Source organism: Strongylocentrotus purpuratus, unplaced genomic scaffold (genome assembly GCF_000002235.5).
Source record: "Strongylocentrotus purpuratus isolate Spur 01 unplaced genomic scaffold, Spur_5.0 spur5_contig_839, whole genome shotgun sequence".
NCBI lineage: Eukaryota > Metazoa > Echinodermata > Echinoidea > Camarodonta > Strongylocentrotidae > Strongylocentrotus > Strongylocentrotus purpuratus.
The window spans coordinates 577624-604842 of NW_022145545.1; the positions used below are offsets into that span (position 1 = coordinate 577624).

A 27219-nucleotide genomic window follows, 5' to 3' on the forward strand; every position below is an offset into this window, starting at 1 on the left:
GAAAGATCTACCTATGTATACTATATACAGCTTGCTTTAATACACTGCCACTGCAATATAAATACTTATGCACTCTCTACATCCATGGTATGATGCGGGAATGTAGGAACAGATACACCACCGTTTTTATTTTCTAAACTCTGAACTAATTTCGACTACCCCTTCACAACTGTTAAGTCATGAGAAAACACTGGCAAACTTTTTAGGATAAAGCACTATTCTCAACTAATGCAGTTGACGCAATTTAATGCAATAAGGACAATTTCCTGAATCTTTGTGTGTTTGATCGGTTTTTAACAAAATATGACAATGCTTTATAACTCCATAAAATACTTGTTTCTTTATAGTTTTCTGGCGACTTTGTGTTGTAAAATGAAGGGGTGTCTTTTATTGCATTCTCCTAATCTGTCCATGAATATCTATTGAATTGCTTTCATGGATGCATGCCATCTCTAAACAAAGTCACATGCTAAACTTGATTAACTTAAGACCTGATCTTTAGATTTGAAATGCACTGTAGCATTATTTCTTCTGTAAGTTCCGTAACTCCTTCTTCAAATCTCTAATGCATTGGCAAAATGTGTTTTTTCTCTTTCGACTGTTCATGTTAACTTCTCTCTTGTAAATGAAATCTAGTACCAGAAAGCCTTAACAAAGTTGTGAAAAGATTAATTTTAGCTGATTCTCTCTGAATTTTCCAGACATTTGAATTAAGTGATGATCGGTTTTGCGAAGTATATGCATCATCCATCTTTAAACAAAATTATTTTGGAAACTACTGAAGCTCTTGCATGATTTATGAAATGCCTCCCCCCTCCCAGAAAAAAAAATAAATAAAAATAAATAAAATTATAATCTATATTCTGATGCACTAAAAACTCTTTTGTAAGTTCTTGATCTTCAGAAAGATCTCAGAAATTCCTAATATATATTTTTATAATTGCAACTTGATAGCTACTACAGATTAATATGATTGTTTAACTATAATATCTGGCAAGAACTTTTGTGTACATGTTTGTTTTTCCTCTTTTTCTCGCTATCTGTCTCTCTTTCTCTTCTCTTTCTCCATTAACAAACTAAACTTTGACTCCTTTTAGGGGGCACTACCACTGGGGCGGGGGATGTAGCCAGTATCTCGTCCTTTGGCAGTAGCTGTAGCCCGCCCCCGGTCAGCGACCAGGACGACAGACCGTCTAGTCAAGATACTGACTTCCCACGTAGTCAAGCCCCGCACAGGCGTGCTGGCATAGGTACTAACACCCCTCCCCCTTCCTCCCCTCTCCCTAACCCCTCCTCAGCCTCCATCCCCTTTAGACCATCATGTAGCTCACACCAAAAGTGATATGATGTAGAGCCTATTTTGTGCATAGAACTAGGATTTGATTTCAAGTAATGGAGCTACCAGTAGACACCGCTTATTAGAAACATTAGCAAAATCATTGTTATTATTGTTATGTATATGTCAATAGGTTTCAAGTGGAAAGGAAAACATATCTGGCAAAATTCGATTCATAAAAGACATACTTAAATTTATACAACAATAAAATAAATATTTGAATTTGAATGTCACGTGCTGTTAAAACCAAAAATAGAACAGAACAAAAACCTTCATGTCCATAAAATTCATGGCAAAATCTTCTTTTGTTTTGATAGGGCCTGTCACATTCAGAGCGTCTATGTTTAAAGTCAAGTGTATCACATTCTCTCTTGTTAATTTCCTCATCAGCAGGGACAGCTGTACATTTGCCATCATATCGTTTTTATCATAAATATCAACTTTCATCACATCATCTTGCAATCATTAACATTGTTAATTTCATCAACATGAACAAATTTATAAATAGCTTCTTTTTCAGCATTGTTGTTATCTTCTCAAGTGTATAATTTTTGTTACATTATCATCAGATTTGATGATCATCATTGTCTTTTTCACCATTATCATTTTTGGTTTTCATCACATTCATCAATCTTTCATTATTTTTGTAATCAATATCCGTTTTATCAGCATCCACTTGGCAAAAGAAAGCAGAAGTAAAACACGGAAAATTCACTTTTTGTTTCTGCAAATGAATGAAATAGGGGACGCATGCTGATCAAATCTTTGCCAACTTTAAGTTCTCAATTGAGCAAGGAGTTCAGTTTTTCATGAGTTATATTCCTTTGAAATAATTCCTTCTGGTGCTCCTAAAAATTCTACACACAGATTCTTTACATGGATTATGTTAAATGCAACAAATTTATTATTTCACCTATTGAAAATGAAGGGGAATATGAACATTAACAATCACTTATCCTAATAACAAATAAAATTATTTTGTTAATTACAAAATTATCATTCTTCTTTTCATTTTTTCTCATTTTGCAGTAAACCCATTCTGTTTACAGTGTTCAATGTCACATTTGATTATTATGTGTTTTTATTTCTTTTGTTTCTTTTCCCTTATGCCATTAGCAGATACAAATCTTTCATAGCTAGCACAAACTCAAAACAGTTAATATAGCCTTGATACAGAATACAATATGTTTGCACTAAAATCATTTATCATAATATGAATTTCTTCTACAGCATGTACTATGAAAATGTTATTATATTCTTGCATGTTCTTGGAATGGATAATTGCATCATTATAATCATTTAAAGGAAATTTGTTGATTTCTCTGGTTTTGACACAATACATTTTTAACTAAATAGGATATCATTTGATGCATATGAATACAAATGCATTATTTAAAACTGGAAGTGTTCAAATTTTCAAGATAAACAGGAATATATCCATTGCTTATAATTCTACCTGCACCTAATATTTTTGTTATATTAACATTCATGCTATTTTTTAATCATGAACAATTTTTCCCAATTCAACAGTGACACCTCCAACTCAAGAGGACCTGACACCAAACGAAGAACCGATGCCCAACAAACAAAGGCGCAACTCGCAGAGCACACTGGCCGTTCCCGAAAGGGCGTCTCGCAGGCCTCGTTCCCCATCCCCCATCAGAAAAGAGAGAGGCAGGACCAGGCATTCTGAACCAGCAATAGAATATGACAGACAGGATGGGGCACAGGACTTGCAGCAGGACCCGGATCGGGAACAGGACCGTGATCGTAATCGAGACCGAGATCGTGACCGTGACCGTGATCGACCACTTGATAGAGACCGAGACAGGGATAGAAACCACACAAGAGACAGAGGACGAGAAAGAGAGCGTGATCGTGACCGACATCGTGATCCAGATCGTGATCTTGACCATGACCTCGATCGTGACCGAGACCGTGATATGTACTCATACAGGGGAACTGAGGTTGATAATATAAGGACTTCCCCTAATTCTATATCTTCCCGAGGTAACGAACAGCGCGAGTCCCCTCATCGTTTAGACAGGAGCTCACCCAGGAGCTCACCCCCACGCCGGGGGGAGCGCGAGCACCGCTCAAGAACACTCTCCCCTCCTAATGTGTACGAATATTCTGAACCCCGGAGATCACGGTCGCCAAGCCGCCGGTCTGTCGAAGGCTCGCAGTCGGACTCGAACCAGCGACGTAGCAGGTCCGAGGTCCGAGGGGAGATGGAGTACGACAGACAGTATAGAGGGCGCCACATGCTTCCTCCACCTACGTCGGGTTTAGATTCCTCAAGCTTACCAAATTCTCCAATCCATGGGGGACGTAACAGCCCCTCTTCCACCCCTTCTACGCCACGCAAGCAACAGCGAAGGCTACCCCAGATACCCCCTTCATCAAAAGCTGATAAAGGTAATCAAAAATTCCATGCAAAGATTTTATATTCAGTGGTAGCTAGGGTTGGGTGTCCATTGCTGTTACTAACCTCAACTGTAGAGGACTGGAATAATTATATCATAATCTTGTGACTAGTAGTTTCCCTTGATGGGATGAATATAAATTATCTCAAAAATGTTCTTCCACAAGATTAATTGATGTTGGGGAAATTGATTCATGGACTAGAATCATCATCTAGAGTTAGCTAATAATAATAATAATACTGAACATTTATAATGCGCCATGTCTTTTTCCCCAATACTCTTTTAAGGTGTTTGAAGCAAAGGGGTTGTGGGTTGTATAAGACCCAGAGTCTGATCTTGTGTACTTGGAGAAGTTGGCTTTTCTCCAAAAAGCCCTTAGGGATAGGGATGCTCATAAAGGATTATTCCAAGTAATCTGATGTAATTCAATCAGCTCTTCTTGGTGTTTGACCTGTGAGTTTCTGCACTTGACTTCCATTTTTGTGTTTTTATTCTAATCTTGTTGAAGCCCCCTCCCTCCCCCCCTCCCTCCCTCCCTCCCTCCCTCCCTCCCTCCCTCCCTCCCTCCCTCCCTCCCTCCTCCTCCTCCTCCTCCTCCTCCTCCTCCTCCTCCTCCTCCTTCTCCTCCTTCTCCTCCTCCTCCTCCTCCTCCTCCTAGCTCCTCCTCCTCCTCGTAGATTTTCCGGTTGTAATTCTTCTCATCAAATGTGAGGTCTGCACTCTTTCTTTGTGTCTTTCTTTTCCTCTTTCTCTCTTTTTTCTATTTCTTTCTCCTTAAGCCCCACTGCACTAGTTTTGCCAGGAGGGATTAGACCTCCCTGCCAAGTCCCTGACAAGTGGTTATCTCATCAAATCAGCTCTTAATTAACATAAGAAAAAGGGGATCATGGGGGACCAATGGTCACCGATTAGGCATCGTTTGCTATATAGAGGGCGCAAGTAGCTATAAGTAGTGCAGTGGGGCTTTAAACTTGATCTTCTATCTTCTCTTCCTATGTTCTCTTTCCCTCCTGTTTCTCTTCTTTTTCTCGCGATCTGAATTATTCTATGGCGTCTATCCCTCCCCTTTCTCTATCCCTCCCCCTTTCTCTCTCTCTCTCTCTCTTTCTCTCTCCCTATCTCTCTTTCTCATAACCTTTCTACAATGTTTAATGGTTTCTCTCTCTCTCTCTTTCTCTCTCTTCTCTATCTCTCTCTCTTTCTCTCTCTCTCTCTCCCTCTCTCTCTCTCTCCCTCTTTCTCTTCCTCTCTCTTTCTCTCTCCCTTGTTTATTATTCATCTGTAATGCATTCTTATCCTCGCTAATCTTTGGCTTTTAATCTCCATGAGCTCTTCCGGGTACCCTAATTCGTTAATATAGGGGTCAATTTCTTTGTAAACACATGTCGGCCAAATGTTAAGATTGGCACATTATTGAATTACTATCCAACGGAAATCTAATAAAGCGCTTGATTAGGAACCTGCAATGATATTGCACTAACCCCTCTCTCTCTTTGATTATCTAATTTACAAGACTTTTGACTTCAAAATTCCTTGTACGATGAATGAATAATCTAATTCTCTGAAATGCATGGTCTGTGCTTTTCGAAGTGAAGTATATTATACAACACTGAATAGGGTCAATCAAGGGATGGATTACTACTAGGACTGAATAAGTGTTGTGGAAAATAAATTATGAGAGGTATTCGGGATATAGAAAGTTTTAATAATATCCAAAAACATATCCTCTTTATAAACGATATAAAACTGCACTGTTTGCTTTTAATTTGGTCAAATGTTGGGGAAGATTTCCCTTATAGAAGAATAGATATTAACATCATTTTATTCAACATATTATATTGAATTAAAGTTTGGGCACCTCCACTAGACATTTCCCTCATCTTGTAATTTTCCAGCGGCCTCTTTGCCAGTCATTGACCCATTGACTACTGTATTATCACATTAGTCATACGGTTAATACAAGAACAGCCCAGTTCCGGTAGGCAATTGGTTTATAGCCCCTGACCACTGAATCCATCTACATGTATTATCCATGTAAGAGCATATACTTCAACTTCCATGTATTTATGTATCTGGATGAGGAGGAAGTTTGAGGCAATGAGCATGTTCATTTATGACTCAGTATAAATATGTACATGTTATGTGTGGTCATATTACTCTTCTGAGTTCCGGTTTGGCTGGGTTCTGCTTCCCTAGAGATGATCAAGGGGTATAAGATGAGTATATATGACCTAAGATGGAAGTCGCTCTTTCAGAATCTTATTTAAGACATCCGAGTTACCTTGCTGCTCTGTCATTTGTTAAAGGTATATTGTTGATATTCCTGGCAGGGGCAGATCCAGCATAGGGTCATGGGTTGAGGACCCCTTTATTGTCAGCAATTTTATTTTAGTGTCAAGCCCCGAGAATCAACAACTTCTTTTATATAAGCTTGTCAGGAGTTCTAGATAATTGGAACCCCCCTTGTGTTCATGTATAGCATTGATGGCTTCAATATCTGGTTATTAGACCTTCTTTTATGTTCATTAATTCATGAATTTGACAGCAATGTCTGTATTGGTATCTGTTCACAGTCTGTGGAGATGAATTTCTTCATGAGAGATACTTTGACTGTTGATGATTCTCTCTATCTCATCTAGGCACTGCTGACATCGAAGAGCGAGCTAGGCAGATCAAGCTGAAGATGACCCAATACAAGCAAGCTGCCTCCGCCAACACCCTCTCCCCTCACGGAGGAAGTGGGGGTATTGGTGGTAGCGGCGGCGGCGGTGGTGGAAGCCTAGAGAGGGGGTCTCACATGGGGTCACCGGGCCACGACATGACCAACCCTTTCCAGCATTCCTCACACCGACGTAAGCAGAGCCCAGACAACATTAGCATCAAGTCCTCAGACAGCAACTTGTCGAGTACCAGCGACGTTTCGGCCGTAACAGCTGCGAGTACGGCGAGTGCCTTCTCAACGCAATCGGAGCGCCCCCGGCCCACCAGAAAGTTCAGGTAGGCCACCTTTGCTTTTATGACCTTTAACCTCTGGTGTGTTTATTAAGAGAAAGCCCTCATCCTAATACACAAAATCTCAACATCTGAAGTCTCAGCTCTAAAGTTTTGTGTAGTGAACTTAGTTTTTTGTTTCTTATCTGAGTTTATTTGTTGTGTTTTCTCTATCTTGGATGTGTGTGGGACTGAGAGTTAGGGGGAAATATGAGAAGCAAAACGGGAAAAGCAACAAAGGATTCCTAAATGTTCATTAAGAGCCAGAAGGGCATTAACTCTATTAATTAATGTTAGCAGAGATTCAATGACTTCATAGCTATCAGTCTTCTTGGAGACTAGCGGATGATACGGAAAAATAGTGAAGAAAGTGCTTATCAAAAGCATGTTGAATTGACAAAGAAGAAGAGAAAGATACGAATTCTGTGATATGGGGAGATAAAGAATGGGAGAGAAAAGGAAAGAGAGGTGAAGACATGGAGGAAAAAAGAGAGGCATAAACACAGAGTGGAGAGTAGAAGGGGCTGTGCAAGAGAATTAAAGAAAGAAGAAAATTAATTTTCCTGCTGCTTTATCTTTTGTTTGTGGGTGCAGTAATGCCCTGTCTACTTGGAAATCCTTTGAAGTATGAAGCATGTGATACCTAATGACAGGTTCAATATCCTAATTGTCTTCTGGGTAGAAACCCTCTGTCAACGTAATACAAATAGAGAGAAGCGCTGGTCATTCAACCTCACTGCTAGCATGATAACATGGGGTGTTGCTATGCTGAGTTTCTTGCAGTGATTAGTTCTTGGTAGTTTCATATCTTCTGTAGATAGTGGTGAGGTCATGAGTTAAAGGTTAAAGGTTACAAGTGAAAGGTTAAAGATTAAAGACGAACAGAAAACAAAATACAGGTTTGCCAATGACTTGGGCTTGTGATATGTTTCTGGAGAGTGTGTACACCATAGTATGCATACAGTACTTGTACATTTGGAAGATGGGAACCAGAATACTCGACACTGCTTGTACTATTCATTTCCAAATGTATTACATGTGTGTTGTGATGCAGGTCGTGAGATAAATGTCCAGTAAATTGAACCTCATTTCTGGCTATTCATGTTTTTTGTCTGACTATTGTATAATGTTCCAGTATTGTTTGTTTCAGACTCATTTGTACCACATATTTTTGTATTTTGGTCCAAGTCTTGTCTAATTCTCCTTTTTGTTTGTCTTGTTTTGTTTCCCCCAATATCTTTCTTCCAATTATATGCTTTCATTCCACCCTGCTTTTCACATTCCTTCTGTATCAACATTGTAATCGAAACTATCAAAATGCCTATTATCAAACATATGAATAATCTCATCAATTGCTCTTTGCTTTCTTGAATTTGTTGTGGATTCATTCACTTTCTGCCCCTGCTTTTATTTGCTTCTTCTCATGTTCATCCTAAAATCATATGTACTCCGTTATATCCTTATATTAATCATGTTGGTGCTTATCAAATGTCATCTTTCCTCTCTAAAATTATATGTATTTTTCTCTGATCTTCTACTGAATGTATTGTCAAATGTGCTTATTCAATGTGCTGTATCGTACCTTACACTATGCTTCTTCCCAAAACTATATACTCCCAATTCATATCCTATGTTTCATTGCCTCATTTATCATATCATAATCATGGTAAAGATTATTATCATCACATGCAAATAGTACACCTTCACTTAATTCACTGGGTAGAAATCGCAGTTCTAAAAATACACACTCCAAATCGCGTAAAAAGCGTAGTTTATCAGAAGGTCAGGTCAAGAGGTCTCCGAGGAGCGGAGAACGGGGACTCTTTGTTCGTCTGATGCGCAGGAAACTTGGCAGACACCAAGAGGAGACGTTAGAAGAGGTCAGCGGCCAGACCAAGGGTCATGTCAAGGATCAGAGGTCAGAGAAGGGTCAGGCCAAAGGTCAGAGGGCAGAACTAGTCACCAGGGTTGACATTGAGCGTATCCAGAAGTCAGAGCCCAGAATGGTTGCCATTCAGATGCTGTACTATTCAGATGGTTCTGATAACGAGGAGGAGTACATCTAAAGTCCAAAAAGCAAAGAAAAATAATCTGCAATCGAATTTCCGGACCCACTAAAAGAACACTGATGTCGATAAGGACTCATTCTCTGATGCTGTGCTATTGATACATTCTTTACAAATGAGAATGAGTACAAGCTTTGCCCAGCTGGCAAACCAGATTATGCACACTTTTTATGACTATAGTATGACTGGCAGAGTAGCTTAAAAGTGTTGAAAAAGGCCTTGTCAAGCAGGCTGATTACAGAGTATTAGCCATTCAGGTGATCTGCTGTTCAGATATCCTCTGACAATGAGAATCAATATGATCTAGTAACCATGCATGTTGAGCCAGTTAGAGGTCTGGAGTGGTATTCTAGAAACTATATTAATTTTAGTTAGTACAAAAATATGTTAATTGTCATAACAAATAAAAACTAGGAATTTAGATAGGCATCTTAGCAAGCACCAATAATGAGTGTTTATTGTTGAATTTAATATGAAAATATACTTTTTTCTAACATAAAGGTTAACATAGTTTTCAGAATACTTACTCTGAGGGATTGGGAATCACCAAGGGCATACTCCTGGAATTACACAAAAATGATTTGTTTTCTTCTAAGGTCGTGTCTTTGACCTGATTAAATGATATAAAAAGACAAAGGTTAGCAAACAATGAATATAGAATGTTTTTTTAGAATAGCAAACCTTCCTGAACATGTAATCAAATTGTGCTAGCTGTAAAAGAATTACATTTTAGGGAAAATTAGATAAGCAGAGTATTAGGTGGCAAATATGAAAATTATTATCAAAAACTACATTGTCATTTATTTTGATTTTCCAGAGGATTTAGTTTTAATATTCCTCCGGCTGTGTATTCATAGGTTGAGTAGAATAGACAAAAAACCCTCTTATTTGATAGATAGACATGCCCTCTTTCTTCATTGGGTGTATTGTTTCAGTGCTCTTTTCTTATTATAAATCGAATAAAATCTGTGTATGGATATATGAGGTAGATTATTGACTAATGCTTTTGAAACATTTGTTTTTATTTCTTTAGTCAGTATTTATAGTTTACCTGTATTGAATAAGTGTATGTATTCATATCAATAAAGTTCAATGGTTTATGTTTGATTAAATGAAATCAAATGAACAAATCAAATCAGAAAAATATGAGTTGCTTTATGACTTTATTCAATTAAAAACAAAACTTTTGTTAAAATACATGTGATGAATAATCTGATATCAAATACCTAGGAGGTTATTTTCAGTCATTTCATAACAATTACATAAGTCTTTCAGAAGCATGGGTTGTTGGAATAGTCTATTTGGATGTCTCAAGTCTTTTGTTACCTGATTAAAAAGATTCTTTTCAATCTAAAGCCTTTCATTTTGAATGAAAAGATGTATTTGGCATAAAAAGAAGGTTAAAGCTAAAAAAAATTGCGGAAATGAATTGTTTATTCCATAAACTGTACCTTAATTGTACAGCTCTCCTTGCAATATTTCCATCGTAAGTTCTGAAACTCCTTAAATGTCATTCAGTTTATACTCAAACTGCCTTCTAATGAATTAAATTCTGAGAAAATTTCTCACAGCTCAATACTAATGATAGATCTGGGTCAAGTCACATGTTTTGACATGTGTTGATGCCTCGGTTGTTTTGACTTAAATAGGGCGTATCCTTCAATTATTAATATGTATGCCAAATGTATGCCTTTTAATGAGTTAAATTCTGAGAAAATTCCTCAATGATCAATACTATTAAGGTTAAAATCTGAAAATATTTTAAATTTGACGTTGTAGATCTAGGTCAAGTCACATGTTTTTCAACATGTGTTGTCGTTTCTGTTGTTTGACTTTAACTGTGCGTATCAATTAATTGTTAACATGTACACCAAATTGTGCTTTAACTGAACATGCTTTCTCAAGGTAAATAATTTTATTTGAAACATATATGCCTATTAAAGAAAGTACTGCAAAATCTTACTTATCACATGATCCTGTATAAGCCTCAGTCCCACTACCAACAGACTGAAGACCGACTGCAGAGGTGCCAACCAGTACGATTTAATAAGAGTGGAATACGATAATACGATATCACCTTTTAAAATACGATTTTTCACCCCCCCCCCCCCCCCCAAAAAAAAAAAAAAAAAAAAAAAAAAAAAAAAAAAAAAAACACGAAATCGTATAGAATCATGTACAAGTAAACCCCCACAACCCCAACAAAAACTTTGATTTTACAACTTTCTTTAAAAATTTTAATGAAAGAGCAAACATTTTAATTGACCGTACGTACCAGTATCACATTTTTCTGAAATTTTACTGGCCCAGCCAACATGTACAATTGAATATGTTTTAAAAAAACGAATTACAGCAAAAATATGGTCTTTACGGTATGCATTTGCGCTGTGTTACGACATCAATAGGTTTTTAATAGGTGAAAGGAAGGCCGGTTGAAAAATACTTATTTTGATGGTAAAATACTAATTTTGGAGGTGCTGAGTACTAATTTGTACTTCCAAAGGTTGGCAGCTCTGCGATTGTTTTTTGGCATGGGGGAAATGTACTTGTTTGTTTGGTCTGTTGTCGGTCTGGTGTCGGTCTCGTTGATTTGACCGCCGTATTACTGGAGATAGTGTCTATATCCCTTTGCTTAATTTAATACAATGATAAAATTTGAGATCAAAGCTATATGTGACTTAAAAATGAGTATGGAAGTAAGATATATAACTGCTTATTTTGTATATCTACAAATAAATAAATATTACTGGCATTTATTTACTAACAAAAGATTTGGGTGATTGGTTCACTTTATTACACTGTAGCAAGCACCATTCTACAATGAAAACTATACAACTAACCTGTTTAGATAAGACACTCACATATTGTGGAATGGACACCATACTCCATACCATGTCTCACTTCAGTGGTATTTAAAGGTCGAATCCCAATATGTTTGCATAACAGAGAGGAAGCATATTTCACATTTGCAAAATGGGAAAGTGTAATTGAAGCTGTCCCATGCAACCACCTTTCTGTGACATAAAAGAGAATATATGCTTTCGCAAGATTGAAAGTGGGATAACATGTTTGTGATGTGCCTTAAAGATGTCTGGTTATAAAGCTCTTTCTGAGAATCTGAATTTCAGTAGTAGGTTTACAACGTAACAGTATGCTTGTGACCTTCCTGGATATCTATTAGTATACACCATTGGGCTATAGTTCTTCTATCTTGTATGATTTTATCACCGAAGCGGAATGATAGATACGCACATATTAGCCTCTTTTCTATTCAAATTTAGATGATTTGTTGTAATACCACATCAGCTTGGGGTTTTAAAAAATTAGCAGTTGTTATGTTATTTTCTTCTACTTAGAAGGTCTCGCATACTTTTTGATTAATGGGTTCAATCATTATTAGAAAGGGTCATAAAAAATCAGGATCTTTTAACAATTAGGATAGCTGGTGGCTTTGAAAGACAACAGATAAGTCAGAGATGCATATTGAAAACATAAAGATAAAGACACAATTGCTTATGTGACAATGAGAAAGTTTCCTTTTTTAAATAGAGTTCGCTGAGCTTGTGAGAATCTCAAATTGACATATTTTGTAAATTCACTGTCATTTATTTTCCATATCGATATATAGACAAGTTATGATTTAAAAAAAAAAAAATTACTTTATAAAAAAATTTATTTCAAGAATACACAGGATGTTTTGTAACTGTGTTGAAGGGCATTTAACAACCATATCGGTGAAGAAATGAAGAAATACGTTATTCATCTTAGGTTTGTTATGATTAAAATTCAATGATTATAAATTGTGAAGAGGTGTAATGGTGTCTCCAAATACAAATAGCTAAGAACACCATTATAATCATACAAAGAGTTAAATGAAGGGATGAAAAAATCAAACATTTGACTATCTACTTCTAAATGTAGAACATTATAGGATTATCACTAAAAAGGACTCTGATGCAGTTAACACTGTACAAGCTATGCTCATGAGGCCTGTCTTCAATATCTCGAGATTGCCAAATATCCAGCTATTTGAACTATCCCGATCGCAAACTATCCAGCTAATTTGCGTCTTCATCAGACCGAAGTAGCAATTCGAAGGATATTTGGTCAGGATTGTCATCCCAAGATATCTTGGGATAGTTTGCAAAGTGTCCTACTATTTGGCAAAATATCCAGCTATTTGTCCCGTGCGTCTTCACTAGACCGAAGATTTGCAATACACGCTAACGCTGAGCAAAATATCTCGAGCTAATTTCTCAAGGTCGAGTTTCAAGTTTTGAGGTCGAACCTCGAGATAGTGAAGACGCGATTTGTTACTTCGGGATTATTTCCCAAATAGCGGGCTATTTGGCAATCTCGAGATATTTAGCAATCTCAAGATGATGAAGACGCGCCTATGTTGTGTCTGTTCAGATCCAGAAGGGAGATAAGCGTGTGCAAACGTAATGGGAGTAATTAACGCCCTACTGGCTCTCATTAGGTGACAAGGTGCTTGGGTGATTTGACATTTTGACATGAGGTAAGGGTAAGGGCTGCAATTTGGTTTGAGGTTGGGTTAGGTATTTAGTTAGGGGTAGGGTGTTAGGTTTGGTCCATGGTGGAACAATTTGGACTTTGGTTAAATGGTGCAGAAAATTGACTGTAGAGCGATTACCACTGGAGCATATGTTAATCAGAACTTGTAGAGTGACTTCATGCAGTAGTGCAGCAAAACTACAAAGGTCATAGACCGCAGTCAAACTGCAAATGAGTAAATTGTCTACCCATCTACATATCCAAAGTGTGAAAAACAAAGACACTGCATCTACGATACAAATGTCTTGGAGAAGTGACCTTTCACTGAGAAGGTTTTTGTTTGCCTCGTTTCACTTCTCCCCTCACGTGCTCATTAATATAGATGATTTATCGCTTTCTGTGCCATGGGGTGACATAGGCAGTTTAAATGCCTCAATTCTTCATTTCTCTTGTATTTAATATTTTTGGGCAAGGAATGGTCACTTTCAAAATGATTTCATCAAAGTTAACTATTGAATATTATTTGTATCAAGGTAACGATGAACTAATGCATCATGATAGCAAACATATGCTTTACAAAATTACTTTTTATACATGTTTGTATATAATTGATGATTGGGGAAGGGTTTAGCAAGCTAAATAATGGAGTAAGATATCGAGTTCAGAGCAGGGGGGTGAGATTCACTTTGTAGGTTGTTGTTATCCCTTGTCAGATTCAAACCAACGTTTCCTTGAATTTCTTCTTATTTTTCCTCCAAATTATCAGATTACACGTAAAGGGCAGACAATGGCCTGGAGATATTGCATTTCATATTACCTTGGTGAGGCACGCTTCCACTCGCTTACTGCTACAAAAAGCATCTCATCCATGTTTCTCAGCCCACGCAAAATGCTATACATGGTGTCTACTAAAAAAGGGATGGATTATTGAATCAAGTCACATACAGTACGTAATGCATTGAGGCAAGGAATTTGTAGTTCAATCAAGGAAATCAATAGGAAAATGAAGCCAAATCACAAATTTAATATTGGTATATGTTTCTTTATTTGACTTAAAATGGGTTACATCATTCTGGAAACTGCTGTCCTGGTATAAAATCAGTATGTGTGCACATTTTATTCTTATATTTCATCAAGAAAATCTATACAAAAAAACAAAATGGAAACAATTGTATAATTAAGTAGGATGTAAATTGTGGGTATGAGACCCTAGCAACCTTTTGATTTGTTTTGACACACTCTGTAGTCACTACACTATATATATTTTCCTCATTGACCCAACATGTTTTTCCTCCCACGTACCCACCCACCCACTCACTCACTGTGGTCCATAACAAGTAGGTTTTTCCGTCTATCTCTCTGGCTCTATTTTTTTTCTTCTCTGGGCTGAATGAATAAGTGGGTAGGAAGTTATACAACCATGCAAGCTGTGTATAAAGGATATATGTCATTGCGGAGAAAAACATGTCAATTACTTCTTGTTGTATCTCTTGGAGGATCCTTTAAATGTAAATTATGTTACTACATTTTACTCGAAATCGGTTTTCCCAAGAGGTGTTACGTGTAAATGCCGTACAGACGAAAGAGCCATGCATGTCAAATTACTCTCTTAAAGCAATGATTCAATCTTAATGACTTTTGTATTAATGCATAATATGATCTTGAAGCCGCATGGAAAACATGGACATGATTATTAAACCAGCTGGTGTGTTTGCCTTTATTTTTTAAACGAGTGATAACAGAATCTTAAATTTTTCTTTTCAAATCGTTGATGTTTTGAAACTAATTAATTTCTTGAACCCTAGGCAAGTGAGATGAATTTTAACTTTATTTATGATTTAGATTGTGAACTAAGATGCTTTATTTGATCATTTCAATATTTTTAAATCTCAAATATTGAACAGTACAGTTAATTGTATCCTATTTTCAGAAGAAATGTATGAATATACATTCACTTTGAAATTATGAAATAGCATCATTATATCTGTAAACCTTGACTCAAAGAACGAAAAGCTGTTCTTAAACATAAAAGGTATTCAATATTTGATATGATGAAACATCCAAAGACTGGAACGATGAGTACAAGCACTTAAACAAAAAATAGAGAAAGAGAGAGAGAAAGAGATAAAGAAAGAGAGAGGGGAGAGAGAGAGAGAAAAAAAAGAGATAGAGTAAACAAGAAAGAAAAGTTACGATTTGCATTTAGAGTAAGAGCAATGATTGAGAAAGATGTTTAAAACAGGAAGAGAGGGATAAATTAAAGAAGCAGATATTAGAAAAAGGAAGATGGGAGCAGAATAAAGTGGTTGTAATGAACAACAAATGAAAAGGAGAGAGAAAGAAAAAAATTGTACAAGAGAGGTTACAAGGAGGATATGTGAAATGGAAAAGAAAGTAGAACGTAAAAAGATTTGAAAATGAAAAAATAGAAAGATTAAGGAATAAATTTATGTTAAGAAGCCAAGGAGCTGAGTAGGTTTTAGCTGGAAGACATTGTCTGGTTCCCTTCAGACTCGAGCATCATGATGTCATCTGAAATAAATAACGTCATCTCAGAGTTGTTTACGTCTACTTTCTGCATATATCAGTCTTGGCTCGTTACATTGCCATTTGAATCGGGCAACCTTGTGAAAACACTGCTTTTGCCTTCCTAGATATTGAGGTGCTATTTTTAAGAAACCTTCTATTTTAGGGATTATTGGTAAAGGTTGTATTTCACGAACCATTTGGTTGACATTTTTAGCTTTAGGCTCTAATTCGGAACAAATGGAGATTTCAATTTCACAGTAGTTTAAAGCCTGTGGAGAACCTAACAGAGATCAGAGAATACGCAAGATGCCTGATAATTGATGTCTTAAGTACACACTCTGGGAGTCATTTATTCAACCACCTGAAAATTACCTTCTGTAAATGTTTGTTTCTCACTTTATTTCTTTCCTAAGCTGAACTCTCTTGGATTTTTATTTAAAATTACTTTCTGTTTAATATATTTGAAGGGTTCAGGATTCCTGAATTGATGGCATGCCCCTCATGTGTGAAGGTCAAAGTATCGTTGCAGCTTAACATGGTATTTGTAAGTCTATGGTCCTTTGGAGAGAAAAAAATAGAAATAAAATAATCTCCACATTGATCTCTGAAATAAGGCATTATTTTATGTTTTGGCATGACTGTGAAAATAGGTGAATTGGTGATGACTTTTGCTTAGATTGCCAAAAAGAGCACACCAGTACTCAAAAGTTTCATGAAAAACTGTTTAAAAATTGAAGTGAGACTTACAGCAAATAAAAATCGAAAAATAATTGAAGAATAATAACAATCATTGAGGTATTAATTGCAAAGAAATTCATAATAACTGTTGTCATCAATGAAATATTGCTATCCTGAAAAAAAATTGACAAATTTTGCATCATTTTTTAGTAATTGCCAATAAATAGAAGTTTTTAGTGATTGGGTATTTCATTTTTTTCAATCTCAGTTCTTTATGGTCATGTTTTATCTGTGAAGCTAGGTGCACTCATTTCTCTCAGGGGTTTATGGTGTACTTTTAAGATAGGGAATAAACGTGGGCAAATATATTAATTTGAGAAGTGCAGCTAGGATGAACTGCTCATAGTCTGATGGGTTGATTCTTGAGGGAAAACCTACATCTCTGATCGGATTATTAAAGGGATCCGGTAACTTTGTCTCAGATTCTGAAACAAAATTCCTGATTTAGCTCATGATGCAATGATAATTATAAACATTTAGGTCAGTCAGGAACCCCATGACTTTTACAAGCCGATCGCCTGTCTGATTATCAAAATATTTATGATTGGAATTAAAAATTTTGAAAACCGTTTGCCTGACGGGTTTCATAACACTACAGTCTATTAGGGAAACCGGTCACTCAAAGATTTTTACTTTTTTGAGGCACTTCTTGATCATTTTGAAGCGCAATTTTTTTTAGGGCTTCAATATCACACCATCTCACAGACACTGATAACACGTAGGGCCGTGTATCTCAGATTTAACATTGTTAAACGATCCATTTAAATAATATGGTGCTGATGATGAGCAATGTCATATTGCCTGTTTATAATTATAGCCAGGAGGGCGTTAACCATGTGTTAAAAATACATGGTTTGGCTTGTTTTTCATTTTAACCCGCTCAGTATTTTTGTTTTCATATGAGGTCAAGTATGCCCATGCAAGCTAGTTTCTTTCTGGAGTTCTGGATACCGGTTTCACCTACTTTGTGCTACTCACAGTGATATCTCATATCAACACCTTTTCTGATTAATATAATTGAAATGAATTCTAGGGCAAGTCTGAACCTAATTATTTTGCTTCGGCTCTGTTGACAAAAAAAAACCTGCATTGTCCTGGTGACTAATGTTGTAACATTTGTCAAGGTGTTGTTCCTATTCATTCAATTTATTGGATTCACCTCATTTTGACAGAGTCACGTCGTGTTGTGTTTTTAAGTTGTCATTTTCTCACAATTTGTGATGGCATCATTTATCAAATGCCTGATGGTTGAGACACGAATTATAAAAGTACTCTCGCTAAGGTGGTTATAGGAATTATTACAATTTCATGGTTGTATTCCAGTAGTAATAGCCCGGCAGATTTGTATGTCTTCACACACTCCCTCGAGAGATTGCATATTACCGGTACTATATCTTTTAATCTCATCATTAGAAACTCTGAACCCGCTAATAGACTTCATGAATAGGGCTTGCAATCCAAACCTCACAGCAAGTTTTTTTAAGGAAATCTCCAACAGGCAGAAAATATTAACATATAATTTGTCAAAGTTTATGACTGAATATAGTCTGTATACAGCTCCAAGAGAAAAAGGTGCTACAGGAAAACCTTGAATATTATGAAAATTTAGTTCACAAGAAATTGGAGAGCTATACATCACTTCTAAATATTTTGTTCCAAAATTCCTGTTTTCACCCAATATAGATTTTTACTTGCAGAGAGAGAGAGAGAGAGAGGGGGGGGGGTGTTTTTCCCATTTCATCAGTATGATTTACTTTGATTCTCAAAAAATGAATTTTGAAAAGAAAGAGAATCTATAAAGACATCTTAACAAAAGATGTTTTACTTTGATTATTTAACTAGTTTGGTAGTCTCCCCTCCCTTGTATTCAAACTATATCATCAATCTCTAACAAAGAATGTTTCTTGACAATTTTAACCCCTCTTTATAATTTGGAAAGACGGATGGTTTCAAACAGTGAGAGGAAGCAAGAATAGACAAGATTAAGTCTCTATAATATAGAGCTGTGCTTTTAAAGGTTGGGCTTATATATCCCATAATCCTTTGCTCGCAGTCCAGGATAAAAGGAAATGATTTCTCCATAACCCAGAAAATTGTGAGGTTAATCTATATCTATGTTTTAAGTGTTAAATCGTGTATCATTTCCAGTAGCTTCAAAAATGTTCAAGTCTCCCCGGCCCGATCTTTCTTGATGATACATGAATTTAAGTGAGGTGCATGTGTAGAAAATGCAGGCAAAATCCCCCAAGTCCCCCTCCCCAACCCCCACCCCAATTATTCTTCCGGAACCACACCTGATCATTTCCACACAAAAATCCTGTTTAAAGGGAAATATCTGTGAACGATTATTCATCGTAAACAGAACTAGACACAATTCAGGAAACGTGGGAGTTTCAATCATGATATTTGTTTATTGTTAAAAAGTGCTCACATGCTCGCAAATTCATGTAGTACGTGATTTTCACAAATTGAAAAACCATAGTTTTCTTATCTTATCTAAGATTTTTTTCTTCTTCAAACTCTCACATCCATTTCTTTAAAAATGCCCGGTCTGCTTTTATTCAAATCTGCTTGATGGTGGGATGACCCAATGGATTGAGAAAGTGAGCTACAACTATGCTACTCGATCGACTCTTTTACGAACCCTGTTTGTCAAATTTGAAACTTGTCTTGCTCTTTGAAAGAAATGTAGGAATCGTCATGTCTGCAATCTAAATCATGTTGTAACATCTTGATGAAAGAAGAGGTGAAAATAGATGCAGAATTCCACATAAAAGTGGAATGATATTGAAGCAGCTAGCTTAAAAACCATCATTAGAAAAGGCTTCCATGCCAGGTACATGTCTTCTATGTGTTATGTTTTATTACAATATCCAAACCAGCCTGATGAAAGTGTTCAGCAAGATAGCTGCATGATAACCATAAGTTTTTATGATAGATTTTCAATGTGATTGATGTGTTTGTTATGATTATTTTACAAGTAGCTTTGAACAATCCAACATATGCTCACTCTTTATGTAAGAGCGGGTTTTGTGCCACGTAAAATATCATTATCTACCCCGGAGCTGTAATTCCGTCATTGTACATTTCTCTGTTAGAACCGAGCCAGTAGACAGCTAGGTTGATTTTAAAAAGCGGTCTACATTTAGCCAAGGTTTAGGTGTCAATTTTGGTCAGGGAGTGGAGATAGTAAACATGTTCGTGTCCGGGTACTTTAGAAGCAGAGAGAGGCGCAGGGCGGAACTGCGCAAGCTCAGAAATTGGAAGGGGGAATCTGAACATAAATGATGTTGAGAGGTGAGATCTATATATATATATACCTACCATTACAATTAGATAACCATTGATTACAATGGTATATGCAGATGTATAGAGGTATCATAGTCCATGCAGTACGTGGTTTAAATGTTCCTTCAGAATAGATCACTTAATGATTATGTTTATAGTGATACATAGAATGCAGGCACCATCATGAGAATAGTATTATACTTCAGTACGAACTGAAATAGAGTATTGTCGAATAGCATTAATTGTTCGGCAAGAACTGATTATACAGATCCTCATTCCTCTGTTTTACCCAATTACAATCGCACCCATTTACTATTGCACTTCAAAGATGTGGTAACACATATGGTTAAAGGGATCCGGTAACTTTGTCTCAGATTCTGAAATAAAATTCTGGATTTAGCTCATGATGCAATGATAATTATTAAACTTTAGGTCAGTCAGGAACCCCATGACTTTTACAAGCCAATCGCCTGTCTGATCATCAAGATATTTATGATTGGAAATACAAATTTTGAAAAACGTTTGCCTGACGGTTTTCATAACACTACAGTCTATTGGGGAAAACGAGTATGGTAAAACCGGTCACTCAAAGATTTTTACTTTTTCGAGGCACTTCTTGATCATTTTGAAGCGCAATTTTTTTAGGGCTTCAATATTACACCATATCATAGACACTGATAACATGTACGGCCGTGTATCTCAGATTTAACATTGTTAAACGATCCCTTTAAGACGAGATAACCGCTGAATATTACTTAATTCATCCTGGATCCTTACAACCTCTAAGGGTGTTATAAAGATATGCCATCCTTTGTCCTCCTTATCTTTAATTCATCCTCCATGCCAAGGAGAATTATTCAAACTGAAGCAAGATGAGCCATTAGACAAGGTCTAGAGTTTAATCGACGACGCCAGTGTATGATTTCCATTCCATTTCATCCCATTATTATTTAACCCAAGAATTATTCATGAAAGGGGATCTGTGCATGGGGAAGTCGTCATGCATAGTGAAGCCCGGGAGCTTAGCAAAGCCGCCAGAGTTGATCAATTTTTGTTGGCATTGTGTATCTTTTGATGATTCTGTGTGAAATCAGGTTTTAGATGCATCAGGATTGAACCTGGAAGCATGTTTTCATTTCAGTGTATGCTCTGTTGTCTCATATTTTTTAATTCAGCTTTTTTCAATTGATTATTTCTGAAGTATTTTTGCAAAATATATTATACCTTGAAAGAGTGATATATATATATATATATATATACCAGTATATATATATATATATATATATATATATATATATATACACACACATATGCAAAACAATATTACATCAAAGATAAACGACTAGGTTTAAGATTTTAAATTACGTTCAGGATTATAGGCCCGAATTCACAAAGCAAGGTTTGAGCTCAAACCTCCTTTTGTTCTTTACAAACCAGGTTTGTAAAAATCGCGTAAAACGCGTCATATGACGTACGAAAACCAAGGTTTGTCGACAAACCTCCTTTGTGAATTCGGGCCAAAGTGTTTGGTTTAGGATTGAATTATGAAAGTTATGTATTCAGCCATTATAAGAAAATCGACCCTGAATACGTGTTATACAACCTCCCATCCTTTCATAATATGTGACTATAGAAAAGGATGCCCCACTGAGAAAATCATTATGTCAGGTATTCATCTTTCTCTTTCAAGACCAAACGAGTGCGAGTAGATCTTTTCAAAACTGATTAAATTATAAATTCTATAGACCTAATGGTTGTTGTCAAGGAATTAATTGATCCTTATATAAAGATGATAACAAGGCTTTGAGATTATGTCATGTTTTTGCGCTCAGCATGCTCGAAGTGATGTAATGTTGAGAATTGAAAAGGTATGATTTAATGCATTAATCATCAATAAATGCTTATAAATGTTTAAAAGTTCCTCAATTCTGGAACCGTGTGGATCTGGGGGAGAATCTTCTCAAACAAGTAACATATGAGCAGAAATATATACCGGTACACTAATAATTTTGAATTAATTTTTAGAATTACAATAATGTCTATCAGATATCCAATAAAATTGCACATTTCAATAGATTTGTTTTAACTTGTGCCCCCCCCCCTCCCCAACAGTATCCTGACTCCGCCCCTGCTTTCAAGCAAAGTGACAGTATATAATTACGCTGGTTGTCTGTCTCGAAAAGAGAAAATACCATTTAAGATTGAAATCTGACTTAATACATTTTGTACTAAAACTTAAAACACAATTTACCTTTCTTGAGCCTTTAGAAGGACTTGAACTCACTAAAGTACTGTCCTGATTTCTTAATGAATGGGGCTAATGAGCTGGGTTTTAAGGGATTGGAAGTGGAGGTGTCTGATTAGGCATGTTCACAAAGTGTATACTCATCAGTGACAGAAGGCCGTTAACTCTATGCATAGTGGTATGTTTTAATGCCCTTCTAGTACCAGGTAGACAAAGTATGGTTCTTTGTAGCAAATTAGTATCTAATGGAGCTTTGGTTATCAGAGAAATATGTGGGAAATTTGAGAAATAATAACAAGGAAGAGAGAGAGAGAGAGAGAGAGAGAAGGAATTGGGCTAGCTGACTTCAGGTATATGTTCGAAAAAAATGGGGGAAACAAAGGGTGCATTGACAAAGATAAAGAGAAGAGAAAAGAAGAGAGAGAAATTTAAATAAAAGGCATATACTGACAATAAAATTGATAAGATTTAAGATATTTTGGCAGATGGAGCTTGGAAAAGAAGCGGAGAGAGAGAGAGACAGGAAGAAGAAGGGAGATTTTTTTTATTTTTAGGAAGAGTTTAAGAAGTAGAATCAAGGAAATACCTAGGTTCCTATTAAAATTATTATTATTACCCATTTTGAAGAGAAAAAAAAAAGTATCCTAGATGGATTAAAGGTTTTGTGGAAAAAGGTTCACATCCTGCTACAGTAGTGAACCACACCCAGCCATGTGTTTACCTTTTCAAGAAATTATATAGAAGAGAAAGGATATTAAAACTAAATAAAGCTTAGTTTTCTTCTTTATTCATTCCTGTTAGTTTCTTCTTTATCATTATCAAGAACAAAGCAGAAGAAGTGGGTTCTTCCGCTTCCCAGCTTAAGTTTCTTAACTTCCTGTTTACATGTTTCAGAACTTTTTTTAAATAGTTTATATGAAACGTGAGTTGAAACCTCATATGTCGTCATCTAAGGAGATGCTTGTATCAGCAGCTATCCAATTACATCCGGATTTACCACGATTATTGCAGGATTTCAGTAATAGATGCTACTTGAAGCCCTAAAAGAGACGAGGCTTGTGCGGCATTAGAAGAATCAATGAACCTAGTTGAGAATGCAGATATTGATCGTAGGATATGTGAAAATCACAGAAGGCCTGTCCTCATCAGCTTAATTGAGATTGCCAAATAGCCCGCTATTTTAAATATCCCGAACGGTCCTCATCAGCCTGCAGTTGCTATTAGCTGGATATTTGGTCGAGATAATCATCCAAAGATATCTTGGGCTAGTTTGCAAAATATCTTGCTATTTGGTAAAATATCCCGCTAATTGACCCATGCGTCTTTACCAGCCCGAAGACTCGCACTATGCGCAAACGCTGAGCAAAATATCTCGAGCTAACTTCTTGAGCTTGAGTTTCGAGTTTCGAGGTCGAATCTTGAGCTGATGAAGACGCGATTTGTAACTTCAGAAATAGCAGGCTATTTGGCAATCTCGAGCTGATGAGGACATACCTAGAGAGACAAAATTAGGAACATGGATGGAGCTCAAATCGAGAGAACAAATTAATAATAATGATACCCCATCAAGAGTTATTCTTGTAGAACTCTTTAGCAGCTCTCAAACCTGAAAATCTTCTTGATGCCTTTTTTAACCACTTTCTAACCACTTTCTAAAGATCAATTTGAAATTTTGCTATAAGAATGAAATCTCTTTTGATCTTGTTCCTTTTTACATGTTGCCATAACTTGAGATGTAAGTGATGAGTGTAATCTCCCAGGGATAAGGAGGGGCCTGTACTATTTTCTTTGTCATTGCTTTGGGTCTTTGTTGAAATGGATGTTTGGGATTCAAAGTTAGCTGCTAATAGTCCAGTCACACTGATGGGACTGATGCTTGAGTAACAAAAGATTAAACTTTAAAAATGACATTACCGCGGATGGCCAAGAGTCGATCAGTTTAAAGTCAGTTTGGTGGTGTGAATGAATGATTAAGGAGAGAGAGAGAGAGAGAGGGGGGGGGGGAGAGAGAGAGAGAGAGAGAGAGGGGGAGAGAGAGAGAGAGAGAGAAATAAAGAAAAAGAGAAAGAAATAGTGCAGAGAGAGGGGAGAGGGAGACCGAGACCGAGACAAGACAAAATTATACAAATTGATTAAAAAGGAAATGAGAAAGAAAGACAGATGGAGGGGAAGACAGGGAGACAGAGACAGACTTAGAAAGACAAACAGAGACAGGATGAAATAATACTAAGAGCTCAAGGAAATTGTAGAGGAAGATGAGAGGTGAAGGACAAGAGAGTTTGATTTTTAAAAATGAGCCAAAGAGCAGGAACAGGGAAAATAGTTAAAACTACAAATTTAGATGCAAAGTGAGATACTAATGACAATGAATAGTGCTAGAGAAAAGCAAAGAACACACTGTCAGTGATGTTACCAAAAATAATCATCCAAGCTCTTGGCTTTCAATAGATGTAGCAAAATCTAATTAATAGAATAATTCAAAATGATTCTAAGATGGGCAGATTCAAGAGCATCAGATAAACAACTTCATTAATTTCTTGTCAAGAATTAATTAAGAGGTCTCCCAGCCTTACCTGGGAATCTATATAGCATGTAATAACTCTGGAGCACAGCAACCATGTCAGTTTTCAATGCCTGACAGAATGTGAATTCTTGAAACACTAAACCTTGGCTATATTTATCATCAGGCACTAAAAATATCTTGACAAGTCTTTAAATGAAGTCTGATGGCAAATTTTCTCTGAGATGGGTTACTTTGGTTTTTAATGAGAAATTTATATGTGGCTTGTTGCAATTATTCATTTTCTGCACATGTTCTATGACGTGTGGAAAAAAAATTAAACCTCAGGGGGGGTATTCTGAGCACTATTTTAATCTCTGAAATATTTTGTTACAACTTTCTAGAATCATTTTTATTCTGAGATCACGTATATTTCAGATTTTATCTTTTATTTATCTCAATCTTTTACTATTTACGAGTTAATTACAGTAATTTGCATGATAGGCACGGCTTAACGCTAACGTTCTTCTTATTATACATGAAATAGGTTAGGTGCTATTTCGTACTCATGGCAAGTGCAAAAGTTATTTTAAAGTATGCTGCTTGTTGTGTGATGAAAATTACAGACTATATTTCTCAAGCAACATAAGGTTATCAAGTTGTATTTCAAAAATTTTGCTGACTAATATCATACTTAAAATAATGCTTGTAATGGTGTTCAAAAGCCTCTACAACTATCTCTGTCATTTTTCAAGGAAATCCTAGCAAAAGCGCATTTGCGTGGTAAGAATTATGCATTTGTGCTCCTTGTCCAAGATCGAGTGACAGAATGTGATTATATTGGCTGATCATGAAAAGAGTGAAATCTAACACCATTTTGTTATTGGTCATTGATTCACGAATGGGTGTATCTTAGTTAGAAAAAATTGCGATAACATGGTTCTCAGAATATTGATTTATAACTGATTTCAAGGGTATCTAGTTTATCTGAGATCAAATGAATCTCAGAATACCGCCCCTGGACCTTGTTTTTAGGCATTTGGGATGAAGAATTTTCAATTAAAAAAAATACATTTTCTTAGAAATTGGAATGTAATAGGAATGGTAAATGACTTTGAAGGGATATGATAAAACAATTAGAAAAGCTCTTCCCTTTCCTTATGTTAGTCTATTTTAGGAATTATTGTAGCTTATAGGATATTACATTTTCCTTGAAGTTTGACAAAGGGAGTAGTTATACAAGGGTTTCCTTATAGAGCAAACAATAGATGATGTGAAAATAAATAGCACTGGATAATACAAATGATTGTAATTATAAAGCAGACAACATATATTAACTTTTGTCTACAATATGTCATCAAAGGACATGTTAACACAGACTTGTTTGTGATTATCTAATTGCTATCCAAATGGTAAAACCTAGTTATGCCTAACATTTTTCCCCAAGCTGAAATGGAGAGATGGAAGACAACATGCTAATTTAAAAACATGAAGGGAGATGATCAATATAGATGGACAAACAGAATTGCGTATAACGCAGACAGAGGAGGGGGGGGGGTAGAGGAAAAGGGAGAGAGATAGAGAGAGAGAGAGAGAGAGAGAGAGATAGAGGGGGTAGAGAAAAATAGAGAGAAGTAGAGAGAGAGAGAGAGAGAGATTATAAAATGCAGCACTCCTTATTAAAATATGTCAGTTCAAAATTTGCTTTGATAGATAAAGGCTTTAAAGATATTCCATAAACAAGTAAAATAGGGTCCAAAGGTAAGAGAAAAAGAGATCGGAGGGGGAGGGGGATGGGCACTACAAAGTGCTTATTATGTAGAAACTGTAGAAACAAGCCATGGATATTTGAAACCAAAAGCAGAGTGAGAGTGAGAGTCAGGGAATGAAGAGAGAGATATAAAGAAAATGGGGAGAAAAGGAGAGTGAGATAAACATTAAAATAGAAAAATAGAGAGAGAGAGAAAGAAAGAAAAGGGGGAAAGAACAAAAAAAGTCACCTACATGTCTGTTCAAACACAACCATACTTATAGCAGCACCCCACGCATAAAGCATAAACTCACCAGAGAATCCCTATCACAACATCACCAGCCAATCAGCACGCAGCTAGTGTCTCACCAACGTATAACCGTGACCACTGAACACTCTGCTGATGTTTTATTATAAATTGGAAGGCTTCCCGCTATCTCAGTTCACTCTCGCTCAAACACTCGTCGTCGCAATTCATTTGCTGCCTTTGCAGGTTGAAGGCCCCAATCCACAGCTGGTTCTGTGGTGTGTTTATTTTTTCAATTTTCACATTTTCAACGCTAGCCGTGCCTTCTTTTTTGTGTATTTGAAGATCAGAAGACTTTATTTTTTTGCAAGGAAACAAGTTGAATTGTATTGATACTGATTGACCATTGAGCTGTGTATAGCTGGTTCTATTCTGCTCTAGAGTAAAGTGGGAAAAAGACAATATATATCAAGATGCCAGCATTTATCTCATCCATTTTGTAAGTATAAAATCTTTCATAGAGTTGTTGGTTTTAAATGTGATGAACTCTTTCATTCTTCATTCTTGCCACTTCTCTTGATTTGCAGA

General features: G+C 36.3%; 1 protein-coding gene across 4 annotated transcripts in view; it reads left to right on the plus strand.

Moving 5' to 3' along the window:
- The window catches only part of LOC115918707 (regulating synaptic membrane exocytosis protein 2-like), a 58957-nt gene that overhangs the window by 19566 nt on the left and 12172 nt on the right, over positions 1-27219 (plus strand). For all 4 annotated transcript variants that reach the window (XM_030987616.1, XM_030987619.1, XM_030987606.1 and 1 more), the window contains 3 exons: positions 1098-1250; positions 2867-3754; positions 6402-6759. In XM_030987616.1, the coding sequence (XP_030843476.1) occupies positions 1098-1250; positions 2867-3754; positions 6402-6759 (1399 nt within the window). The remainder of the gene's footprint in view (positions 1-1097; positions 1251-2866; positions 3755-6401; positions 6760-27219) is intronic.